This window comes from Xenopus laevis, chromosome 5S (genome assembly GCF_017654675.1).
Source record: "Xenopus laevis strain J_2021 chromosome 5S, Xenopus_laevis_v10.1, whole genome shotgun sequence".
In the NCBI taxonomy this organism is placed as follows: Eukaryota; Metazoa; Chordata; class Amphibia; order Anura; family Pipidae; genus Xenopus; species Xenopus laevis.
This window is the reverse complement of record NC_054380.1, coordinates 86807702-86834295: the sequence shown is the minus strand read 5'-3', so window position 1 is coordinate 86834295 and position 26594 is coordinate 86807702. Positions and strand designations below refer to the sequence as shown.

Genomic DNA, 26594 nt, shown 5'->3' with positions numbered 1-26594 from the left:
TGCAGTATTTGAACAATATGAACAGCTTTTTGAATATTTCTCTAATATGGATTATTGTTATTGAAAGGTCTAAGAGAAGGATGGCAGTATGGCCGAGGCCTGGAATAGGATTTAAAGTAGGTCACAAACAGCCCCCCAGCAGCCCACTAAATAGTGGTTGTCTATGGCATCTTACAGCAGCCCCTCTAGTATATGCCAGAAGCCACAGCCCAGTCTGGGCCTGTAAAAGTCTTTTCTTTTGGTTTCGCACTTGAGATATGGGGTCACCCATAACATTGTACCTGTGTGAATAAAGTAGGCTGTGGAACATATACAATGGTGAGCCTAGCTGTCTTTGTTTTTTTAAATAATGATAGTTTGGTTTGAATCTGGTCAAGACCTGATCACAAATAATACACTAATTGAGTTGCTGCTTTAGCAAAAGGGTAAGTGCTAATCATTTAGTATAGGCTCATCCCCTTTAAGCAGCACCTCCTCTTTGCTGAAAATAGAGTGAGAAATGCTGTAATGAACAACTTAAAAGAAAACTATACCCCAAATAATGTAGGTTTCTATTAAAATATATACTGCAAAAAAAAAGACCAAATGTAAACCTCTACTTCTTCTAAATAAACCATTTTCATAATAACATAATTTTTTTTAGTAGTATGAGCCATTGGGTAATCCTAAATAGAAAACTGCCATTTTAAAAAAAAAACGGGCCTTCCTCTGGGATTCTAAAATTCACGGTGCACACAAAGAAACCAAACACATTAGGTTACATGAGCCAATTAACAGATAGAGTTCTGTGTTTCTTTCCCCAAAGTCTTCCTCTTACACATGGGCGTCCACAGAAAATTTTCCGGGGGGGGGGCAACATTCTCCTCAACCGAGCACCTGGAAACAGCAGGAGATATTAAAATGTGCTGCAAAATACTCAAAGACTTTATAACCCAGGTCTAACCTGCCCTCTTTTGTTGCTGCCCACCCTTCCCTCCTCCAATCACTGGAAAAGAAGGGTGTGTACGCAGGGGAGGAGGAGCCAGCAGTGGGTGGCGGGGGCCCCAGAGGAGGTGTGGGGGCCCCGGGTTAGAAGCCCTGGTGTACGGAATGCATTTTAGGACATGGTCAGGGGAAATCGTTGTCCTGCATGCGCTGTCCTAAGCCAGAGGAATGCGACATGGCATGGCTTTTTTACTCACCCATCCTCCGAGGCTGACACCTCGCTCCTACCTCTTTAGCCGTCAGCTCTTGCTTCTCACTCCTCCCTTGGGGAGGGTCCTGGGTCCTCGCTGCTCCATTCTCCCTCCTCAGCCATGCATCCTGGGTCTTCACTCCTCCATCCTCAGCCATCTGTCCTGGGTCCTAGCTTCTTCAGCCGTCAGCTCTTGCTCCTCACTCCTCAGGGTGCGCATATATATTACCATAAAAACCAAATGAAATGCCCCATAGTTTATTAGTTTCCCTTCGGTTTGGTTTGTATGGGAGTTGAGAGAATCAACTATAGGACAGTTTCTGTTTTGGCAAGACACTTCCATTACTAAGGGGCAGATTTATCAAGGGTCGAATTGAAAATTTGAATTTTCTAATGATCAAAACTGTCAAATTTGATTAGGGAGTTATTCACATACGATTTTAGGTTTTTTTTTTTGTTTTTGTTTTTTTTTGTTTTTTTTTTAAATTCAAATTCCATTTTGTGATTTATCATACTCTCACCCTTTAAGAACTCGAATTCTACTATTTGCCACCTAAAACCTGCTGAATTGCTGTTTAAGTCAATGGGAGAGGTCCAGGGATCAGTTTGGAGTTGTTTGCAGCCTTCCTGACTCGAATTGATTTTGAAAATTCGAATTAAATTTGCTTCGAGTTTCCGGGCTGATTCCATTCACTTGAGTTTAAAATATTTTATTTCATTAATAAATTGCGATTGGTCGAATTTCGAGTTTATGGGAGTTTTTAAAAACTCACATGAATTCGTAATTCAACCATTGATAAATGTGCCTCTACATGTATATGAATTCATTTCTGTATCGCGCATAGACGTCTACACATGCACACATAAATATTCCAGAAGTGTATGTTTACCTCATCCCACACGTTGCTGTGTAAACTAATTTAGTCTATATATGATCTGGATTTTTTTTACCTTAATATTTTGTCAGTGTTTGCATGCATGTACATGTAATAGTGATGAAAAGAGATCTGTCACTGCCCACGGCCTGCAGGTAACTGCATTGTGTTTATTGTGTTGCTGGGAGACCTTACCCCTCCCATTTGTGAAGTTAAAGTGTGGGAGGGGATTGTGACTTTCTGAGAAATGCAGGAAATAAACAGTTCAAAGTGGCACTGGCAAAATGCGAGAGCTCGGAGAAGAAAGCATCAACAAATAAAACTTTTATGGGACTTATTCTTACTTTAACGTAACCTTGGATTTTAAATGCCCAGAAACTAAAGGTGATGAACAAATACAGCTCGTCTTGCCATGAGCTTGTCCACGAAGCTGCTTCTTTGTTGAGAGACTGAAGTACTGTCACCATTTTGCCTTTGGATGAAAGAGTAACATTGTGACCATGGTTGTAGTCCTGTGCTTCAGAAATAGAGATAGCAATAACTCCAGCTCTAGAGCACACACCGCTTCACAGCTGCATAGACAACCCTCCAGCTTGCAGCCTCAGTCATGGTACCTAAGATTGCACCAACTAAGCTCACACTGTAAGTGTTCAAACCGATGTCATCATTTCTGGTTTTTGGATCTGTTATTAATAGTGATCATGTATCTTCAATGTAGCAAAGGAAATTATATTAATTATTTATTGCTTCTAAATACAGAACCATGCTAGTGCTTGACAATGTCTGCTAATGAAATATTTTAGTGTTGTGTATCCGTCTGCATATTCTCTCCAGCATTGTTCTGTTTGACTAAACCGGTTATTTTGGTTGCTGGAGTGAACGCTGTATAGTGCAGGTCAGATATCGGAAACCTTGCCAATTGTTTTTATTCCCACTGCCTGCATAGCTTACTTGCCATCTTTCCTGTCACTATTTTACATGTCACAGCAATTTGTCTGTTTTTCTGAGAAATCCCAGATAATTTAAGAGATACCATCAATATCTGCAAAGGATTTGTATTATTCTATAACATGATTTTTCATGCAGAAGTCTTAGATGAAATCTCTTCTTTTCTGAGTTTACTCTTCCCTGGTAATAACTCATTTCATGAAGAAATACCTTTGTGCTTTTGCTTCATGTAATTCTGCAGTTGCTATTTTCCAAATTAATGAAAAAAAGATACCCATGTGTATACAGGCAGTTATAGGGTTACGTATGAGATAGGGTCTGTAGGTTTGTTGGTGATAATCTGTTAGTAATGAGTATACATCCCATGTGTAAGATATGGCTGCATCTAAAATCTGAAGACAACTCCTATATATGGTCTGCAGATTAATCATTTGAAAATGTGTATACTGTTTGATTTGGTTTGGGGAAGTGGAGGGAGATTGTGTCCATTGCTTGTAGTGCAAAAAGCTTGCTAACATTAATGAAAGTTTGGGGCAAATTGTCCTCTTAACTGATTTTGTATCTGATAAAAATAGTACATTTTCCTGCAGGTGTGTTAAATGTAGTAGTATTGTATGTAGTAAAAACTGTTTTAAAAAAAATGCTATAATTATTGTTCTGTTCTTGTGTTTTTCCTGATTGGAAAATATTTTCATATAGGGGCTGGTCACTGAATACATTGTAATTGAACTGTTTGCAAAAAATTGATATGACCCTCAGTATCTAGGTTAATTTTATCTCTTGTTTACTGCAGCTAATAGGCTAAATGGCACATCAAAGATGGAGAGGCGAAGAGATAAAGGAGGATATGAGAGCTCTTCTACAGTCATGAGCAGTGAATTGGACTCTACTAGCTTCTTTGACTCTGATGAAGATGGATCCACAAGCAGGTAAGAACCCAGAGTGGAATAAAGGAAGACTAATATTCATGACAAAAAGATAGACATATCTGTTACAGATAGGTGTTTGCCCACTTACTAACAGTTTTAATTAGGTAATTTACATGTTCCTACTGATAATCTTACCTACTGCAAAGTTGTTATAAGAGGCTAATACTTTTACAACTACCAAAAGTAATTGAGAAGAAATATCCATATTTTATCAAAACCTGTTAGAACAAATGTGGGAATGCACTACGTTTGTTTAAAGAATGTTGGAACAAATATCTAGCTATATTGTAAAGCTGTAAATTAATCCATTGTTTGATTACATTAGAATTGTGAGCAAGTAGTGTTTTTGCAATCTTCAAAGTCATGCTTGGAAACAAAGCCACACTGTTCCTGTTTTTGCGTGAGCATGCATTTTTGGTGCCAAAATAACCTTCTTATGTCTGCACCTGGGTTAACATGGTGGCTCCACGTGCAGATACAAAAGTCTGCAGATATGAGCAGAGGGGCTGTTTCTTGGCCCATGCTTATATGCAGGCAAAGAAATAGCCCTGTATGTTAGTAACCTAAGGCTTTCACTTAAAGACTCCTGCTTTGTCTGATCCTTTATATAAATCTTTATCTGCCACACAAATAAAAATATTTGTGAATGTTAATACTAAATCAGTATATGTTCCTTTTTATTCTCTGCATTGCTTCTCTTGACTCTATGTAACTCACTGCGGAGAGTTTTCTACATTTAGGGTAATAGCACAAGGGCTGATGTTAAAGGGAAACTCCAGCATCCAAACCAAAATTTGATAAAGAGGCGTACTTAACACAGAAACCCCTATTATACCAATCACAGTTTACTGCTTCTTCAAAAAGTATGAATAAATGCCATTTTCTATGCTAAATCCAGCTGATTAACAGTTCTTCTCTTTCTGCATAATTTGAAATCCTGGCAGGGAAGGGGAGACTAAAACACTGATGTTACAAATTGTAACAACTTCTCCACAGCTTACAGACAGCATGCAGGAACTACATAACCCACAATGCATTTCACTGTGATGTTCCATTCCTGATACAAAGTAGTCAGCCAGCTCAGCAAATTAGTCAAACAGATCAGCAGGAGATCAGAGGCTAGACTTAGGGAACTGTTACAAACCATAAAAAATCCTGAAAAGTCTGCATATTTTTTAATTGATGTATATTGCAAAGTTGCTTGAAATTATCTTCAAAAAGCTTAAATTTTGTTTGTGAAATTCCCTTTAAGTTGCCTGAAAACCTGATGCAATGTATGCCTATTGGGGACTGTTGCAGCCTTGTGTGCCATTACCATTATGGTGCCGTGTGCAGCTTCCAAGGGCTCACTCTCTTACTTTATTCAACTCTTGTTTTCGTAGGTTCAGTAACTCAACAGAGCAGACCAGTGCATCGCGACTGATGAGAAGACATAAGAGACGCAGGAGGAAACCAAAAGCACCTCACATTGAGAGGGTGAGAAATGGATGTGTGATAAGAGTGACTATGTGAGATTATATGATAATATGAAGGCACAGGAATAGAAAAAGATGCATTTGAGGTGGGGATTGAGAGAGGACAATAATAGTTGATTTTTACGTGGAAAATTAGGCACAAAAGATGTAGTATAACTTGTTGTGAGTAATTTAATCTGATTTTGTGTAATAAGAATATTCTTGTACAGGATACTTAAGAAAACTCTTGTTTCTCTCACCAGTCTTCTTCGTTCAGCAGTATCACGGACTCTACCATGTCTTTGAATATTATCACTGTCACTCTGAATATGGGTTAGTGTCCAATTAAATTCAAATTGCAAATACTATCAGCTATCGTTTTGTTCTGTAAATGTGCTTATGTTTGCCATCTATGTTTAGAAGAAGGTAACTATGTGCTGTGCAGTTTGATTGTTAGCCAAAACCCTTACCTGCTATTTTTCTCTGGACACAGAAGTTGAATGAAAAGTAGCGCATGCTTAAAAAAATTTAAATGGCTTGTTTTATTAAAGGTGCAATATGCACCTTTTTCAGTCTAAGATATGTGATTAAAAAATTGGACACATTTAACAATTGTGTGCATGTATGCCAGGTCAGGGTTTAATTGTAAGGTTCTGTTTGCCTGGAAATGCAGTGTTCCTTGAGTCCAGGCAGCTCTAGCTTACAAGAACTGGTACAAGCAATTTTTAGTACAAGACTAATGGCAATGACACACCAGGAGATTAATCGCCAGTGGTAAATCTCTGCTTCTACGGGTGACTAATCTCCTGTAAAACTTTTCCACCTGTACTAATGGGAATAGCTGGTGGTAAAACTCATCTGTCACTTCAGTCTCCCAAAATCGTTTGACATTTCCTCTTGATGCAATTTAGCGATTTTGGCAGACTGAAGCAACCTGTGGATTTTACCACCAGCTATTCACATTATTGCAGGTGGGAAAGTTTTTACAAGAGATTAGACGCCCACAGAAGCAGAGATTTATCGCTGGCTATTAGTCTCCTGGTGTGCCATTGCCCTAAAGGTTGCATACTTTGTGTATAAGTGTATTTTGTCCCAATAAGCTTGATTGGAGGTAGTGTTTTAAGAAGTGTTTCTTATTATTTTAGAGAAATACAATTTCCTTGGTATCAGCATTGTGGGACAAAGCAATGAACGTGGGGATGGAGGTATCTACATTGGTTCTATAATGAAAGGTGGAGCTGTGGCTGCAGATGGGAGGGTTGAGCCAGGCGATATGTTACTCCAGGTTTGTATTTGAGACATCCATGTCCATTTTAGCTAAAGGGCGTACAAAGCTGATAAATGTAAGGGCTATCAAACATGGGGTTATTTGACAGTTCTTGTAATTTTAGTCACATATCCCACTGCTCAAAATAGACTGCTTCAAATACCATGCCACTCCATTTCATGTTTGGATTATGCATACATATGGGATACGGCAGAAAGTATGTCTTGATTACTACTAATTGTTACAACAGTTGCATTGCCTGCTACCCATCAGAGATGGCTTTCCATAGCATTAAAATGAAGTGCCATGGCCCATCCTTTACTAGCAGTAATTGCAGATCTGGCGTAAACCATGAAGTAATCAATGGCATCTAGCTGTCGTATTAATAGTATGTGTGCATTTCAGATCATTTGGTATGGAGTTATGCAAAATGTTCAATCCCTTGCCTGGTGGGTGTTTCTCAGTGTTGCCAGATCGGTTAGCAACTTAGAATGTAGAAGCTATGGTTCCTTGACAGCCAGTGCTGTAGATTTATGCTGTAATATAGGCATGCGGTTATTGGGTGGGATTTGGTTTACTGTTATTTGAAAAACAAATGGAAAATGTGATGTATTTCCAGGTAAATGATACCAATTTTGAGAATATGAGCAATGATGATGCAGTGCGAGTGCTGAGAGAGATTGTACACAAACCAGGGTAGGTATAATAATTATAATGATCTAAATAATGTATTGCTGTTTGTCATGATGTAAAAAAAAAAAAAAAAAAAAAAAAAAAATATATATATATATATATATATATATATACACACACACACACATTTATTTTGTTGTCGCATTTGTAGTAATATAGCAGATAAATGTTTTTTAAATCATGTCAGTTATACATTATATATATGCATGACCTTCAAATCATGAAAGATGAAACCTTTATCTTGTCTTGTTCATCACATTTTTCCTTGCACTCTTTATAAGTATGCTTTTCATATTCAAGCATAAAAAATGAAACGTGGCTGACAATAAGCGGTTATCAACCTGCAGAACACATTTGTTATGTGGATCACAACATGTTTTGGGATCCCTCCCTTTTGGTTCACTTGAAAAAAGGGAACCTGAATCATGTTGTGATCCACAAAATAAAGGTGTTCTGCAGTCTGTCAGCCATTTTCCATCTTTTATACTAAAAAATATACATGACATTCCTAGATGGTGCATTATGAATTGGTAGAAATGTGATTGGCTAAGCGAAGGGAAATGTTTATATTGTATTTTTATGCAGATAGAATGGATCCTTCCTTCCTTATTCAAACTCCATTTCCGTTTCTTATGCCTATAACACATGTAACTTTTGCTCCCATACAGACCAATTACTCTTACAGTTGCCAAATGCTGGGATCCCTCCCCTCGCAATTGCTTCACACTACCCAGAAGTAAGTTCTAACTTTAATATGTAATTAGGAGCACATTGTGTATCGGTGCTTGAAAGTTCATGAAACATTTTGAATTTTTATAATACTTCAGCAAAAATATTACCTAAACCGTGATCTGTATTTTCACACAAGTCAGGTGTTTTAATCAAATGTCCTAAACAGATGTGAGTGTGGGAAGCTCTGCTTTAATTAAAGAGATGAGATTTGGCTCTTCACTATCCAAGTAAGATTGGACACCTTTGTGGAAGTGTGTCATGGCTTAAACCAAGGTGATATCTATGGACCTCCAAAACCATTATTAATGCTCATCAGCCTGGAAAAGGTTGCAAAAATATTTCTAAATAGTTTGGACTCCACCAATAAACTGTCAGGCAGATTATGTACAATTCTTTTGTCTCATTTGTTTAATTGGGTTCTCATTATCTAGTTTTAGTAAAAAAACATCATATTTTAGGTCATATTTATGCAGAAACATAGGGGCAGTTTTATCAAGGGTCGAATAGTAAATTAGAATTTTCGGATGTCAAGAATTTTAATCCCCCTGTTCGAATGTAAATTCAAATGTGAGCTTTATCACAGCTCGACCATGGAAACAGTCCTAATTCGAATATATTCGCCACCTAAAACCTGCTGCGTTTATTTGCAAGTCAGTGGCAGTGGTCCGTTGAGCCATTTGGAGATGTTAATAGCCTTTCTGACAACTCGATTCGTACTAAAAACTCGATTCGTACAAATCGAATACGAATCAAATACGATTCGAATCAGAACCATTTGATCAAATATTAGACATCCAATTTTTTTCTTAACCTCTTAGTTGAATTGTGAGTATATTAGAGTTAAAATAAAATTCACATGAATTCGAAATTCGACCTTTGATAAATGGGCCTCCCAATATAAATATATACTTTTTTTTAATTCTCACCAAAGTTGCTAATGATCAGGACAACGTGGGACATATGTAAATATGGATTTTTGAATATGTATTTCACTAACATAATGAGTATTGTGTTACCCCATGGCATATGTGGTATATTTTTTGCTGACATGTTTCAAAGAAGCATCCAAAATGTCAGTGTAAATTGTTTCATTTCATTTCACCAGCTGTGGCAGTTGGATTCCATTCTGAGATCACAAAATTGAGCAGTGTAAATTGCATTGTTTTATACTGAACACCTTTTCAAACTATCTGGGTTCTTAAATGGTTAATCTACAAAGGGAGCCAAGTTGCCAACTTTTTTTGTATTTGTGTATTTACAGGCTGCCAGTAGATACAGTAAATACTTGCATTTTCTAATGTGCTGAAAAGGGTTTTATTGTGAGCCTTAAAGACAAGCAATTTGCTCTGTTTGATATTACTCTTAAGGTGGCCATACACTATGAGATCCGCTCGTTTGGCGACCTCGCCACACGAGGGGATCATTTCCCCGATATGCTAACGGCAGGGCTATATCGGGGGTAATCTGAAAGTTCAGCCCTATGGCCGAACGATCGGATTACGACGAGTGCATTGGGCTCCATCGGAAGCCTCCATACATGGGCAGATTACCTGTCAAATTGGTCTAAAAGACCAATATCGGAAGCATTATCTGCCCGTGTATGGCCACCTTTAGACTATGTGTTTTCCACACTCACTACATAAACACTCACTACAGAGACAACAGGATCAGTTTCAGGCAATTTGTTGGCTGTACAGTGTTAGAGCAGGGATTTCAAATTCAAAATGCACTGAAGAATGCTGGTAAAAAAAAATACTCCATGTGCCATCAGCTTTTTTTCTTCTTTGTTTTAAACCTGGGCAACACTAACACATATTTTGACATCATTTATTTTAGGTGAACCAATAAGACCGATTGACCCAGCAGCCTGGATTTCGCATACAGCTGCAATGACTGGTACTTATCCGGTTTACGGTATGAGTCCTTCGATGAGTACAATCACATCGACTAGCTCCTCCATTACCAGCTCCATTCCAGAGACAGAACGTAAGACATAATGTGTGTGCATGCTGACTGTCTTTTCATCATCAATAACAGTGTCTGCATTCTTCTTTAAACACTCAAATATTCACTGTATAAACTGAAAAAAAAAATTCAAGATTTTTTTCCTTTGAATCGCTGAACTAATATTTAGTAGTATAACCACTGTTTCTGAGAACTGCTACACATCTGTGTTGCATGTAGTCAACTAACTTCTGGCACCTGTTACATTCCATATTCTGCATTTCTTGGTTTTGCCTCATTAACAGCATTTTTAAGGCACCCCACAAGTTTTGGATTAAGGTCCATAACATCGGTCTGGAACCAAGATTTCCTGGTGTGTTTGGGGTTGTTGTCTTGTTGAAACACCCATTTCAAGGGCATTTCCTCTTCAGCATAAGACAACATGAACTCTTCAAGTATTTTGTAAGTAGGAGGCATCGTTTGGTTCCACGTAGAGATAGGCGCGTCCGAATGTGGATACGAGTCGCGCACCTGGAATTGACGCGAGGAAAATGCGCGTCTGGAAGTGACGCACAAAAAAAACGCACGCTCAAAAAGTGACGCGAAAGAAAACCGCGTGCCCGGAAGTGACGCACAAGAAAGACGCACGCTCATGAAGTGACGCGTGAGAAAAAGCACGCCCGGAAGTGACGCACGAGGAAATGTTCGCCGGAAGTGAGGAGAGTCCGAAATAGACGCGTGGTAAAACGGCGCCAAAAGTGATGCAATAAGAAGGGACTTGCAGTGTGAATAATGCTGGTGATATAGGTGGATGTGACAGTACATCTTTCTGGAAGTTGGGAAGTGCCTCTCCAAAAGTTGTTTGGTGTGATAATTAGATGTCTAGCTCATGACATAATATATTACAGGTTGCTATGGATCAGCGTGGTTCTGGAAAAGGATCTCAGCCCAAAGGTTCTAGGTAAGCCTGCTATGGATGTAATGAGAGAGAGAGTAATTACAGTGGCTGACGGTTGTTTTTTCCGTTTCAGCCTGCATGTGTCAACTAAGTTGCAGAAGGGGGAGCCTACTCTTTCAAGGAAAGCGGCTTCAGCTATGGATTCGGTAGCGACTTCAGACCCTCGGCCTTCGGGAGTTCCACAATTGGAGGCTCTTGTTTCAATTATCAAACAAGCTGTGGTGCAAGGCATGCAAGAGGCTACTGCCTCTACCTCTGGAGTATAGAGGAAAGCTTAAAGGGTCAGAGAGTTGTCATATGAGTCGGATGTGTCAGATGAAGAGTTGTATTCTCCTGGGGATATGCATTGAGTTCTCAGAGGAAGGAGAAGTAATGTTTGAAGAGGAAATTGCATATGATCCTACTACAGTAGAGAATCTGGTGAAAGCAGTGAGAAAGACGTTATGTCTATGTCAGCAGACAAGTTTTTTCTATCTGTCAAGAAAAAGACAGGTCACTTTTCCAGTGCATGATTCAATTAAAGAGATCATCAATTCTGAATGGAAGAGAACAGAAAAGAAGTTTATTATTCAGAGAAAGTTTGTGAAAAAGTATCCAGTGGAAGAATCTTTCTCCAAATTATGGGATAACCCTCCTAGAGTCGATGCTGCAGTATTAAGATTGGCGAGGAAAATAACACTGTCGGTGGATGATGCAGCAGCATTCCATGATCTGATGGAGAAACGAATTGAAACTAATCTTAAGAAGACCTTTATATCAGAAGGGGCAACATGTAGGCCGGCGGTAGCTATGACCTCTACTTCAAGAGCCATGAAGGTTTGGATGAATAACCTGGAGGAGGCAATTTCTTCAAATGTTAAAAGGTCAGTCTTATGTAAAATGTTGTCTGAATTGAAGCTAGCGGTGGACTTCATGACAGATACCTCTCTAGATCTGGTACATCTGGCTTCCAGAACAATGGCACTTTCGGTGTCTTCAAGAAGGGCCTTGTGGTTAAAACCATGGTTGGCAGACTCAGCCTCTAAGGTGAATCTATGTCAGTTGCCGTTTGAAGGGGATATGCTCTTTGGCGAGATTCTGAACTGCCCTCTGAACCAGTTTGTCAACTGCAGGCGCTTCAAGATGGAATCATTGACGTCCATTTTACAAGCAATTCCGCCACAGTTGTGGCTTATAAATCTGGATCTAAAGGATGCATACTTCCATGCACCAGTTCACAGGAAGTATCTTCGCTTTGCCTTCAAAGGTCAACATGTCCAGTTTATTGTTTTCCCTTTGGTCTCTCGACGTCCCCAAGAACATTCACGAAGGTTCTCGTCACAGTCGTAGCCTCTCTTAAGAGTGGAAGGTATTCCTATATTTCATTATCTGGACGAAATTCTGTTGGTGGCTGTGTTAAGAGAAGAGGCTCTGGAATTCAATGACAGAGCAATTTTGGTACTCCTATAGTTCTGTTGGGTGATAAATTGGGAGAAGTGCAACCTACTTCCATCACAAAAGATGGTCTTCTTGGGCGCACATTTGGATACTCAAGAAGGAATAGTATCACTTCCACAGGAGAAAGTATACCATACGTTGAGAAAAATAAGACAGTTCAAGGAACAGCAAAGAGCCACGGTAAGGTCATGCATGTCGGTTCTAGGTCTCATGGCATCCACAATCCAGTTGGTAAAGTGGGCATGAAAGAAAATGCTTCACTCAGCTAAATACTCTGCTAGTTTCAGAGGATGCCAAAAATAGTTTAGACTGGTGGCTGGATATAGAAAATCTGACTCGGGGGATGGTCCTTGTAAACCCTCCGTATGTGGTGATCACAACAGACCCTTCAGAGAGAGGCTGGGGTGCAGTATTAGAAGGCCGCGGTGTTCAAGGTCATTGGAATCTGCAAGGCTTCTCGTCAAATGTCCTGTTATTACGGGCCATAAAAGAGGCTTTACTGGCTTTTTCAAGAGAAATATTACACGGCTGGGTAAAGATTCAATCCGACAATGTCACAGCAGTGACTTATGTACAGAAGCAAGGCAGAACCATAAGCGCTCGACTTCTAAGAGAACTGGCTCCAATAATGTCTTGGGCAGAAGAAAACCTGGAGGGTTTGATGGCCTTACACATTCCAGGCAGTCAGAACACAGAGCAGATTTCCTCAGTCGCAACATCTTGCAGCCGGGAGAATGGTCTTTCAAGACATAGTGTGAAGGTTTGGAAGGCCAGAAGTCGATCTTATGGCCACAAACAAAAATCACAAGTGCAGCAGGTTTTTCTCCAGGACGCCATGTCCTCTAGTGGAAGCAGTGGATGCACTCCTACAGGATTGGCGCAGGATGTTTGGATATGTCTTTCCTCCCTTTCCATTGATTTGGTCGGGGGGTTGAAAAAGGTGGATACCGAAAGGAGCCCTAGTCATAGGCATAATTCCTTATTGGCCGAGACGCCCGTGGTTTCCACTCCTTCAGCGTTTGGCGATAGAGCCACCTCTAAGATTGCCTCTTCAGCCGGATCTGTTGTCCCAGGGTCCAGTGTTCTACGAGGGAGTGAATTCCCTGTCCCTGACGGCGTGGAAATTGAGAGGCAGAGGTGGTCAGAATACGGTTTCCAAGGCGACCTTGTAAACTTCCTATTAAAGTCTCGGAAGGCTTCCACCTCCAAAAGTTCCCACAGTCCAAAAGGTAGTTTAGTTCCTGTTTGCGGTTTTCCAGAAGAGACTTAGCATAAGTACACTTCAAGGTCAAGTCTCAGCATTGTCTGCGTTGTGTGGCCATTCCTGGGCGGAGGAACCTTTTGTTAGCCGATTTTTCAGTGCAATGAAAAGAGTGTGTACGTTCACAAAATCCAGGATTCCACCTTGGGATGTTAACATTGTTTTACGGGCTTTGATGTCTTCACCTTTTGAGCCTTTAGAAAAAGCCTCAGACTGGCATGCAACATTGAAAGTTCTGTTCCTGGCCGCAGTTACTTCAGCTTGCAGGGTTGGTGAGATATCTGCACTTTCAGCAAGAGAACCGGATACAGTTATCTACCCGGATAAAGTAATTATGAGACCATCTTTTAATTTCATTCCAAACGTAATTTCTCAATTTCATGCCGATTTGGAAGTATCGCTTCCTTCTCCTAAGTCTGACAGGGAGCGAGAGTGGCATACGTTGGACCTAGTTTGAGTCAAATAATGCGAAATGGCCCTAACAGAAGGTTGGTGGAAATCGGATGTTATTCCCGATCCCGAGAGGCCCTAGGAAGGTTATGGCTCCAGCTAAGTCCACGATTGGTCGCTGGATTATCTCCTGCATTGTCCTATCTTATCAGTTGACAGGCAATGAAATTCCTATGGACCTGAGGGCTCATTCTACAAGAGCCATGGCTACTTCCTGGGCGGCGGAAGCCAGGGCCCCGCCAGACCTCATCTGCAAGGCTGCTAGATAGGCATCTCCCTGTACCTTCATCCGTCATTATAGACTTAATGTGATTTTGTCTCAAGATGCAAGATTTGGAAGAAAGATTTTGCAATCTGTTCTTTATTCTAAATAAAAAGTTTTGGTTGATCAGCAATGGTCCCTCCCGTCTTAACTTGGGGAAATCCCATGTTGGTGAATTGTCTACCATGGGTGAAATTTTTTCATACTCATAATTTCTATTTCCAAGTCACTTCCATGGCAGCATTCACTTCCCTCCCTTCTCCTGGAGCTTGTAACTAGACGAGGATTGCTGGGAGGAGCAGAGTATTTAAACCTATCGTTAACACTTTCCTGTCCAGTGACCTGATAGGCGGGATTAACCCATGTTGGTGAATGCTGCCATGGAAGTGACTTGGAAATAGAAATTAAGGTGAGTATGAAAAAATTTCTATATTTTTCTACAATGGGACTTTGCAGACGCTTCTTGCCGATAACTTGGCTTCACACAGGTGCCTTCTATTTGTAACAGTACTCACAGGTTACTTTACACCTTTGATCTTCCTGGAGCTCATCATTGGCCGAGTCTTTGCCATTTTGGCTATTCTTCTATCCTTTCCAATTGTAGTTTTCCATTTTTCTTCCATGTTTTGGCCTGCCATTTAAAAGCATTTCAGATCATTTTAGTTGAACAGCCTATCATTTTCTGCACTTCTTTATATGTTTCCCCTTCCAACCAACTTTTTAATCAAAGTATGCTGCTGTTCTGAACAATTTCTGGAACAACCCATTTTACTCAGCTATGAAACAGAAATGCACTAAAACCAGCATGCACAACATTTACTGCCTTCCTTCCTTAAATAAGGGCCGTAATTGACACCTGTTTTTTCCACAGAATGAATGACCCCACTAATTGAACTCCACACTGCTATTATTTTGAAAAAGCTATTATTAGGAACACTGCTATTATTTTGAACAAACCTCAATGATTTGATTACACAGAATCAGCAGCATGCATGCCATGACTGTTGGGTCTGTTGATTTTCTATTACTCAAATACACCTACTAGTAAATTATTTGCCATGTAGAAAAGTAATATAATTTCTACCAAAAACAGTTATTGATCAGGTTAGTGATTTCTGACTGCTATTATTGTACTGCTTTTATTCTGAACACAACTGTATATGCATAATAATGGCCTTATTTGTGCATGACCACTATTTTTCTGTTCATTTGGCCCAAAAGTTCTAACAGCTAAGCAGTTCAGCCAAATCTCGGCATGTATGACCAGATGAAAGTTTGTAACATTGTGTGTCCTTGCCACATATACAGTTCCTATTTAGAAAAACAAGAGAATACTGTAGGTAGGAGAAGCACAAACATTAGATCTGCGCAAAAGTTTTTGATTGGGCCTTGAATCTTTAAAGTATTGTCACCTGCACTGCTTTCATTACTGATTTATTTTTCATGCTTACATATAACTGCTCCCTTACTCTTTTCCTTTGTAAAGGGATTTATTTATACATCCTTCTTCTTTCTATAGTGGGTGGTACACAGATATTTTGGAAAGCAGTGGGACGTCAGTTAGGCCTGGACTGGAATTTAAAATAGGCCCTGGCATTTGGAGTACACAGAGGCCCAAACAGTGCCCCACCAGTCCATTAATGCTGTCATCTTACGGGAGCCCCTCAGGCATTTGCCTGAATCTGGACCAAACTTCAAGTCCCAGAATACATCATTTCACAATGGTTGAGGGAGAGGGCTACATAACATAGTGAGCCTAAGTTGTTTGGGGAGCCGTTCCCACAAAGCACAAATACACTTATGGTTTCTTCTGTGAAATTTGTCTGTGTATTTATGTTTGGAAGTTTGGCTGGTGTTTAGTCTTTTAGTGCAAAACATCTTTTAGACTCCTGGACCATCCTGTAACTCCTGGACCATTGCATTAACTATTAATACCATTTATGCCCCTCATTAAAGATTTGGGAAAACATACATCATAATCACATGCATTTAAATATGTTCTTGTTCTAGTATTTTAAAATAAATTGTTAGCACTTGTACTATGTATTTAAAGAAAGAGGTTTCAGTGGAGTTAGCATTACAAGGCTGTAGGCTATAGCTACATGCAATGGTTTCTCCAGAAGCACAGAAATCGTTGATAGGGTACTTCAGCATCCAGATTATGTGTGCTTTGAAAGGAAAAAAAAATCCCAATCCAAACAAACTCCCTCAGGGTGTTTTGCTTAGCAAAGATAAATTACTTCAAATACTGGGGATTCTGTTGTTGGAAAACAGGGATTATCAAAGGCCATTTAGGGCTATCTACATACCTATAGCAGAGGAATATTTTCATACAGAAATACTTTTGCTGCCAAGAAATATTTTATTTACAGAGAAATAAAACCATCAATACATGTTTATAAAGTAAAGTAGTTTGACTTTTTTCTCGCTAACTTTTTAGGCTAATGCCAGACAGCTTATCTCGGCCTGCAGAAAAACGAGGGTTTATAATCAGGCCCAATTCTGACAGCTTTCTAAAGCTAACCCAAAAAAAAGATTCCAAATCCTATTTTATCACGTTAGTCAAGCAAAATGAACTTTAATTACACTGTATTAATTATTTGAATCCTGTTTCCATCAGTCTGAGAATTCATAATTACAGCAAGCAGGCAGGAGCCATTTTATGGACATTGTTATTAAGGCGAGCCTTGCATCATCTCAGAATCTTGTTTGTGCACCAGAACGGGGGACCCAATGTCCATCCCCATGCCCTGACTACACAATTAAATGGTTAAGAGAACTGGGGGGGGATGTAGGGCAAGCAGTGACATCTATGAAGTGCTTAATGGAAAGTGAAAGTAATTGCTTGCCCGAGGGGCAGGCAATATTTAAGTGACAGCTGATATTAAATGAGTTTACAACAGCTATGAACGCTTTAATAAAAAAAAATTGGATTTCATATTTAATTTAAAAAGGACTTTTATGATACAGCTTTTTATGTTTGGGTGACGGGTCTACTTTACTTTAAGAGTGAAGGCAGAGGAGGCACTATGGTGGCCTGGAAATCACTTCCCTTTCAGATGACTAGGTGATCCCTCTGAATTGGAGCATGTAAAACCCTTTAAGTACTTTAACTCAAAAAGTCAAATACTTTAAAAATGTAAAGTTTTAATTCATACAGAGGGAAAGGTTTTGCGGGTTCATTGCAATGTATGCTTCCTGTATTTTAGTGTATGAATACATTTGCATAGACCTTTTATTTTCACTGGTAATACTTAAACTAACATTCTGTTCTCTCTCAGGTTTTGATGACTTTCAGTTGTCCATACACAGTGACATGGTTACCATTGTGAAAGCTATGAGTTCCACAGAATCTGGCCTGGAAGTGAGGGACAGAATGTGGTTGAAGATAACCATCCCCAATGCTTTTATTGGTAGGTATTCAGAAGTCTAGCAAAAGGACAGTGGTGGGCATGGGGCATGTAGATGATAAATTTCTGATTTAGACAACCTCTGTTGTGCTTAAAGGGCTATCTCATCTTTACATTTAATTTTAATATAGCTGTCCATATACAGACTGATAAAATATTTTTTTAATTAAATTTTTTTATAACGACAACGGCACATAGGGCACTTCTCTCCCAAAAATGGAATTGACTGCTTGAAATTGCCTCTTGTAATCTATTGATTTACACATTTTTATTTATCTAACTGCCTACAGCCATATAGATACCTCAGCTACCCATTTAGGGCAGAAACACACGGTCAGATTCAGGGCGATTAGTCTCCCAGCAACAAATCTCCTCTTCGGGGCGACTAATATCCCCGAACTGCCTTCCCAACGGCTAGAATGTAAATTGCCAGCTGGATGGCACTAGGAATGCTTCCTTTTCTGAATTTTATTTGTCAGGCAATTTCAGGCGACTTCGGTAAATGAAGCGCTCAGAGTGCAATCCTGACATCGATTTACATTCTAGCTGGCAGGGAGGCAGTTCAGGGAGATTAGTCGCCCTGAAGAAGAGGAGATTTATTCAGTTTCTTCACACCCCCCCCCCCCAAAAAATTGATTGATGTCTTCACTTAGTTTCAGAGAATCCCTTTACAGTCTATTTTGTTTAATTATTGACTTTCATCAAATACCTGTATGTCATTCTCCAGATTTGTTCTTGACATTGACATTCTTGACATTGTATAACTGATTTGGGCTCTTTGAGACAAAAAAACAGTTACACTGTGTATTCCTATCCATAGGTTCTGATGTTGTAGACTGGTTGTATCATCATGTTGAAGGATTCACAGATCGAAGAGAAGCCAGGAAATATGCCAGCAACCTCCTAAAAGCAGGATACATTCGGCACACTGTCAATAAAATCACTTTTTCTGAACAATGTTACTACATCTTTGGAGACTTGTGCGGCAGTAAGTATGGAATCATTTGTTTCCTTGTAGGCCTATTTTTCCAATATTACATTGACTGTTTCCCTACATCAGACCATATAATGTCTAAAGATGGCCATACACAGGCCAATAAAAGCTGCCGACAGACCTGGTCGGCAGCTTATTGGCTCATGTGTGGGGCCCTACGATAGGCTTCCCTAATCAATATCTGGCAGAGAGTCGGCCAGATGTCGATCGGGCAGTGATAAAAATCCCATTTCATTATGATTTGATCGTTGTACCTTAGGGTCCATGATCGGATCAGCCCGATATTACCCACCTTGAAAGTGGGCATATCAGGGAGAGATCCGCTCGTTTGGTGAAATCGCCAAACAAGCGGATCTCTATGTGTATGGATCTCTTAAGACCTGATCAGGTCTTTCCAAGCAAAAAAATAATAATAATCTAATTGAAATAACTCTGTATTTTATATAGTAAAATTGTATAACTATGCCTATTTCCTCTTAGACATGGCAAACCTCTCCCTGAATGACCATGATGGCTCCAGTGGAACATCTGATCAGGACACTTTAGCACCCCTGCCACATCCTGGAGCTGCTCCATGGCCAATAGCATTTCAGTATCAATATCCACTGCCTCAACCATATAGCCCTCACCCTGGATTTCCCGACCCCGCATACAGCTATGGAGGTGGCAGTGCTGGCAGCCAACACAGTGAAGGTAAAACCCCCTGATCCATCACATACCTCCCAACTGTCCTGTTTTTCGCGGGACAGTCCCGATTTTAACAGCTCAACCCACAGTCCCGGGTTTGTCACTGAAATGTCCTGACTTTCTCTTTGATCTCCTGCACTGAACAGCCAGAAAAAGATACAACATTTCTAACTTAATTGTCTTTTGGCAGAGAGCTCAGAACAGCCACCAGGTGCACTTAAGATACTTTTGTAACAATTTAAGATAAGCAAATAAGTAATTGTAACAATTTAAGATAAGCAGTTCTCTTCAGGAAACTGACTTGCATGTTAAAGGGCACTTAACCTTCATTAGCAAAACTGTAATAACACATAAAAACCACAGAAATGTATTCAAACTTTCATAACCTGCCAGATTTGTTAAAACGAACATGGTAACTAGGGGGTGTGGCCACAAAACTGGTGTGGTCAAAAAATCTTTTTATTCTTCTTTCTATTTCGAAAATGTTGGGAGGTATGGCATCAGCCTACAGTGGGTATAAAAAGTCAACTCATTCATAGCGAAATTTGGCCAGCTGCACACCCATAATCAACTGGCTCATTGTATAATGGACACTTCAGTAGTAAACTGTAAGTTTTTTACATGGTGAATCGGTGCAGGAATGGGGGAAAAAAGGGCAGAGAAACAAGGTCCCACCAACCTTGTTACCTATTTTAAATGTTTGTGTATGGGGTTTGTAATAAATTCCCTGCCATAAATCCAAATGATTCCACAATGCAATACTTTTACTTTGTGCGGCATTATTCAAATGAATGTCTTTTTTTGTACAGTTTCGTCAGGTTACACATGGCACGTGTACTGAGTCACTTGCCAGTTGAAAATGTATTGATTCATTTTATCTGCAGATAGATTTCAGCAATATGTCCAATCAGTGTATTGTGCCCACCCACATGACATTTTCAGTTCACTGTTCCATGGAACCTGGACAGGGTATTTACTGCTTGACTTGTTAATCCTAAACTTGTAACAAAAGTAATAACAGCATAAACTACATATGTCAACTTTAGAAACAAACAGGACAGTGCAGAGTGATGTAGAAGCGGATGTATTCACATATGCCCCCCAAGGCTGTATTGTAATGAATATACATGTATCTTTCATGTGTGCTTATGTGGCCACCTACAAAGAGAAATAAGAAAAATCCATTCAGGTTTTTTTAACAGCTGATGCCTAGTAGATAAGCTGGTAAATGGGATGCTTGCAGATCCAGGAGAGAGAGGAGTCACAGCTCCACTTTGCTCTCAGGCTTGTTGTTGCATATCAACTAAGTTGTATGGCTTTTGAACTGGAGACTCCACTGAGAAACTGAGTTATTTGCAGGAGCAGCTTCAATTCCTAAAAACTAATGCCAACAATTTACAGGTTAATTTATTATACATTATTAATTGTTCCTAACAGCTCAATTAAGAAAAACAATATTGTTTGCGTGGTGGTTTGAAACAACTTTGTTTCTCTAGTTCAGTTCAGTTTTTGTGTTCTCCCTGTGTTTACTATTTCAATCCTGTATACTATAAGGCACAGCATATTCCCTACTGTCTATTTCAACTTCTACAATAGACCTAATGCTTGTGTGGTAGGAGAATTTGGCCAAGGATTTATTGCTGATATTCACCACCTTGATGAAAAAGGCTATTTTTTTTCCTGGACGTATGTATATGGCTTAAAGGGGACCTGTCAACCTAAGAAATAATTTCAAATTCTTTTCTATCATGTTAGTTGAGCAAAATAAACTTTACTTACACTGTATTTATTATTTAAATTTTGTTTCCTTCTGTTTTGGAATTATACAATCACAGCAAGCAGGCAGCAGCCATTTTGTGGACACGGTTATTAAGGGAAATTGTGTATCACCCCAAAATCTTGTGTATGCACCAGAAAGGGGGACCTAATGTCCATGTGCAGTGCCCTACACAAATATAGAGCCTGAGGAGGGAAGGGGGAATGTGAGGAGAGCAGTGACATGTAGGAAATGCTGAATGGAAAGTGAAAGTAATTGACTGCCCCTCCTCTATGCCACGGGCATAGAGGCGGGGCAGGTAATATTTGATTGACAGTTTAGATATTTAAACACCTTAATAACAGGTATGGATGTTGTAATGAAAACATTTTTTTGGGTTCCATATTTAATTTGGAAAGGACTTTCATTATGCAGTTTTTTATGTGTAGGTGACAGGTCCACTCCAAACCGCACAATTCACCGCACACTTAATTTCAATAAGGAACAGAACATCACAGTGCAATGCATTGTGGGTTATGTAGTTCATGCATGCTATAAACAGTGGTTGAGGAGAGCAAGAATGCTGTGATCAAGTTTTTAATGCAGGACTACATGTATTTAGTCCTGCATTAAAGGAATTGTTCAGTGTAAAAATAAAAACTGGGTAAATAGATAGGCTGTGCAAAATAAAAAATGTTTCTAATATAGTTAGCCAAAAATGTAATGTATAAAGGCTGGAGTGATTTGATGTATAACATGTCAGTCAGAACACTACTTCCTGCTTTTCAGCTCTCTTGGTTTACACTGACTGGTTACCCTGGCTACCAGGCAGTAACCAATCAGAGACTTGAGGGAGGGCTATATGGGTCATATCTGTTGCTTTTGAATCTGAGGTGAAGGCTGAGGATCAATTGCAAACTCACTGAGCAGAAATGTACCATGTGACCCCCCTTCAAGTCGCTGACTAACTCAGAGTTATAGAGCTGAAAAGCAGGAAGTTGGATTCTGGCTGTTTTATTAGATATCTTTTCACTCCAGCCTTTATATATTACATTTTTGGCTAACTAACTATAGTAGAAACATTTTTATTTTGCACAGCCTTTATATATTACATTTTTGGCTAACTAACTATATTAGAAACATTTTTATTTTGCACAGCCTATCTATTTACAGTTTTTATTTTTACACTGAACTGTTCCTTTAAAAACTTGATCACTGCAGTCTTGCTCTCTGAATGCTCTCCTCAACCACTGTTTATAGATTGATCTGTGTATTGGTAACCCAGATGAGGATTGAGGCACCTACGTTTAATTAATCGAAGTGAGAAGTGTGAGAACAATTTCCAAATTTCTAGTTCTTGCATGCTGTCTGTAAGCTGTGGAGAAGATGTTACAATTTGTAAAAACAGTGTTTAGTCCCTCCTTCCCTGCTAGGATTTCAAATGATGCAGAAAGAGAAGAACTGTTAAAACAGCTGGATTTCAGCATAGAAAATGGCATTTATTCACACTTTTTGAAGAAGCAGGTAACTGTGATGGGTATATTAGGAGGTTGTGTGGGCCAGAGTTCCCCTTTACATATAAAGGGCTGGGTAGAGCACCCAAGTGAATACTTTGGAACATCATAGTATGGGAACATTTGTCTCCTTTATGAAACAATACAAATTAGTTTGGTTTTGTGCTTACAGGTAGTAGAAGTAGTGGCTCCAACCGAAGCAGCACAGAGAAACGGAAAGATCGCGAGACCAAAGATTCCAAGTCTGGAGGAAGTGGAAGCGAGTCAGATCACACCACGCGTAACAGTGTGCGTAGAGAACGAGCTGCCAGTGAACGGTCAGTTCCAGCAAGTGAACACAGCCATCGCAGTCACCATTCCATCGCACACAGTATCAGGAGTCATCACACACACCAGTCCTTCGGTCCTCCAGGAGTCCCACCTCTTTATGGTGCCCCAATGATGATGATGCCAGCACCTCCATTAGTTATGGGACCCCCAGGAGCCCCACCCAGCCGTGACCTTGCCTCAGTGCCACCTGAACTCACCGCTAGTAGACAATCCTTCCGCATGGCAATGGGGAACCCCAGTGAGTTCTTTGTGGATGTTATGTGAGCAAACATTACAACATTTAGCAGTTTGTGTTATCAGAGAATTTGATTTACAACTTGATACTAAGAAAAAAATGGGAAGGCCAGTATGATCCAGCTGTGTGTGTGATGTTCGCACGGACTTACTTGCCACTAATCCACGCGCCTAATCTATCAGACCCCCGCTCCAGACTGTGTGTTTGTGCAGGGGGAAGAGGCTGGCCATATTCCTGCCTGGCTGCTTGGCTTCTGTAACAAACTAATTAATAATGCATCCGTTTAAACAAAACAAAAAAAATACAACTGAGGCACCGATTTGTCATTCCTTTTGTTTTTCTAAAAATATATATATATTTTTTTTCTTTTTTACATTTTGTCTTTCTTTCATTAAGCAGCAAAGAATTCTGGGGTGTTTGACTTTCTCTGATCCTAGAGTCAGAGAAAGTGCATGATCCCAAGCCGGAGTGGGTCACTTCCTGTGAACTTCTCATGACATCACACTGTAGAGAGGAGGAGAATCCAGCACCACAGGAAGATAATGTTTTTAGCAGAAGACTTCGGAAGGGAATACCGCAAGCCTTACATATTCATTGAATCAAGAAAGTACTTTATATAACCTTGGAGTGCCATGAAGCTTTGCATACTCTAGTTCTAAAATGGAAAAAATGACTATTCTTATAACACATTCTGTATTCGCAGCTCCCTCCTTTTAGAAAAGGTACATATTTGAAAGTATTGGATTTTAGCTCATTCAAGCTCTTTTTCTGTTACGGGGCATGCATACTTTTGCTTTGCCTGTTTTTTTAAATTGTTAGCAATATTTTGCACATGTTTTTGGCAGTGGAGGGGTTAAAAATCTTTTCTCCTGGAGCTTGTCACTGTTCGACACATTTACACTACATTGTCTCTGTTTGTTGCAAAGTATGAGTGGAAGGAATTTTCTCCTGTACCTGCAGAAGGTGTCAGGAGCGGTGCTAAAAAATCTATTTTTATTAAAACGCACATTCTGAGCATCTCCCAGTTAACTAAAACACTAGTGAAATAAAGGCACAATGGTTGGGGGTGCAGGAAAGACAACTGATTGTACTGACAGTGACCTTTACCATGTCACACACTATGCATAGAGCAGGCACATGGACGGAATGGTGAATAAATGAGTGCACCTAAAAGAATGGCAGAGGGCTTATATAGAAAGACTTAAAGGGGAACTATCCCAAAAATGAACATTTGATAAGCTTCCTCATACTGAAGTAAGAAACTTTCTAAATAAGATCAATTAAAAATTCTGCATTGTTACTGAAATAATCAAGTTTATCTTCACTATTCCTCTCTCAGCAACTGTTTCTCTTCATTCTGTCTTCATGCAGCAGTTGGGTGTCAGATGAATGATCCAATATATCTCTTATATGGGGGATTCCTTTCCTAGCAGATGTATTAGCGCTCACTTAAATAACTGATTCCAGTACCAACAAAATCTAACAAAATAACTGCCTTTTGCACAAATTCTGCATGTAGAGAGACAGGTTTGCTGGTGATTTTAGTAGAGTGAGCTCCAATACATCTTCTAGGCAAAAGGAGCCCCCCTATATTGATATATTGGATCATTCATCTGACACCCAACTCCTGAATGCAGACAGAATGAAAAAAAAACAGATGCTGAGAGAGGGATAGTGAATATAAACTTGATTATTTCAGAAACGATACAGAATATTTAATTGTTTTAATTATTTCAGTATGCTGAAGTGAATATTACATTTTCATTAATCATTTTCATTGTCTGCCTCATTCGATAAAGCAACCAGCGTTCACTATTGCCAGTCCCCAAACTGACCTTCTGTGCAGTGAAGCATTGTGATTTTTGTACACATGAGGCTACTGCCTAAAGCCTAGCACAAGTAAGCAGTGAATAACTGCCTATTTTTCTCTACCACCCCCCCCCCCCATATTGCTTTGTTGCACGGACATGTTTCTGAGGCAATAAAACTCCATGTTTTATTTAACCTACGTCTTTTGTTTTTGCCTGTCTCTAAATGTTTAAACAGGATAATAATATCATAATTTATATTTGTATAATTATGAACCTTCCAAATTAACAAGGCTTTTTTCCCTAGTAAAATTTTACTTCTAGCTTGCCAGTCATAATCTCACAGCCTGTACTGGTTTAACTGAAACAGTTGTCACACTCTTGTCTGATCCAGTCATTCTCCCTGTGCAATTTGACCACCCACATAGCCAAATTGTTTGGATCAGGTAGCATGGAAAACAGAAGGGCAGTGTCATTTCTATAGCTTCCCATCAAATGATGACGATGATGGCAATTGAGCAAATGGTGTTCATGATTCAAAAGGAATTTCAGACCTTAGGAACCAGCTGCTGGTTATTGGCATAGCACAATAGTCTTCCACATGATCTGCTACAAAGATGAATTGCCTGATCAATTAACTGCATGTTTGTTCATTTATAAAGGGGAACTGATGCTACTTGTAGTGGATGTGTCCTCATTGGTTTTTTTTTACGGTTTTTGATATATAAAAGGTTTCTTAACCTAACAGTTTTTTCTACTGCAAATAAATCAACCTTACTGTAAGAATTGCATTGCAGATAGCAGACTTTTTTAGATTTTTAAAGGAGTTGTTCAATATAAAAATAAAAACTGGGTAAACAGTAGGGATGCACCGAATCCACTTTTTTGGATTCGGCCGAACCCCGAATCCTTTTGCATCTACAAATTAGGATTCAGTTCGGCCGGGCAGAAGGATTCGGCCGAATCCTGCTGAAAAAGGTAGAATCCTGGATTCGGTGCATCCCTAGTAAATAGATAGGCTGTGCAAAATATAGTTAGTTATCCAAACATGTAAGCTAGAAAGGCTGGAGTGACTGGATATGTAACATAATAGCCAGTACACTACTTCCTGCTTTGCAACGCTCTTGGTTTCCACTGATTGGTTACCAGGCAGGAACCAATCGGAGACGTGACAGGGACCACATGGGTCATAACTGTTTGCTTTTGAATCTTAGTTAGAGAGCTGAAAAGCAGAAAGTAATGTTCTGTTAAGTTAGACATCCAGTCACTCCAGCCTTTATATGTTACATTTGTGGCTAACTAACTACAGTATATTAGAAACATTGTTTATTTGGCACAGCCTATCTATTTACACAGTTTTTATTTCAGCACTGAACTGTTCCTTTAAGTCAAATCAATAAATTGTTAAAATAAATAAAACAACTGTAAGGAAAAAAATAATGGAGTTGAGAAAGAACATGCAATTGTAAACAACTT

At 39.5% G+C, this 26594-nt stretch overlaps 1 protein-coding gene across 3 annotated transcripts in view; it reads left to right on the top strand.

Moving 5' to 3' along the window:
- The window catches only part of LOC108718034 (segment polarity protein dishevelled homolog DVL-3-like), a 46346-nt gene extending 21722 nt beyond the window's left edge, over positions 1-24624 (top strand). Inside the window, exons 5-16 of one of the 3 annotated variants that reach the window (XM_018265586.2) lie at positions 3791-3926; positions 5309-5402; positions 5644-5713; positions 6526-6665; positions 7267-7343; positions 8009-8076; positions 9909-10058; positions 17666-17797; positions 18615-18782; positions 19269-19481; positions 22918-23313; positions 23707-24624. In XM_018265586.2, coding sequence (XP_018121075.1) covers positions 3791-3926; positions 5309-5402; positions 5644-5713; positions 6526-6665; positions 7267-7343; positions 8009-8076; positions 9909-10058; positions 17666-17797; positions 18615-18782; positions 19269-19481; positions 22918-23313; positions 23707-23741 — 1679 coding nt within the window. In that variant the 3' untranslated portion in view covers positions 23742-24624. Of the gene's footprint in view, positions 1-3790; positions 3927-5308; positions 5403-5643; positions 5714-6525; positions 6666-7266; positions 7344-8008; positions 8077-9908; positions 10059-17665; positions 17798-18614; positions 18783-19268; positions 19482-22917; positions 23673-23706 lie in introns of those variants that run through there. The other 2 variants (XM_018265588.2, XM_041564745.1) reach the window with 2 other exon arrangements.
- The last annotated feature ends 1970 nt before the right edge of the window (positions 24625-26594 follow it).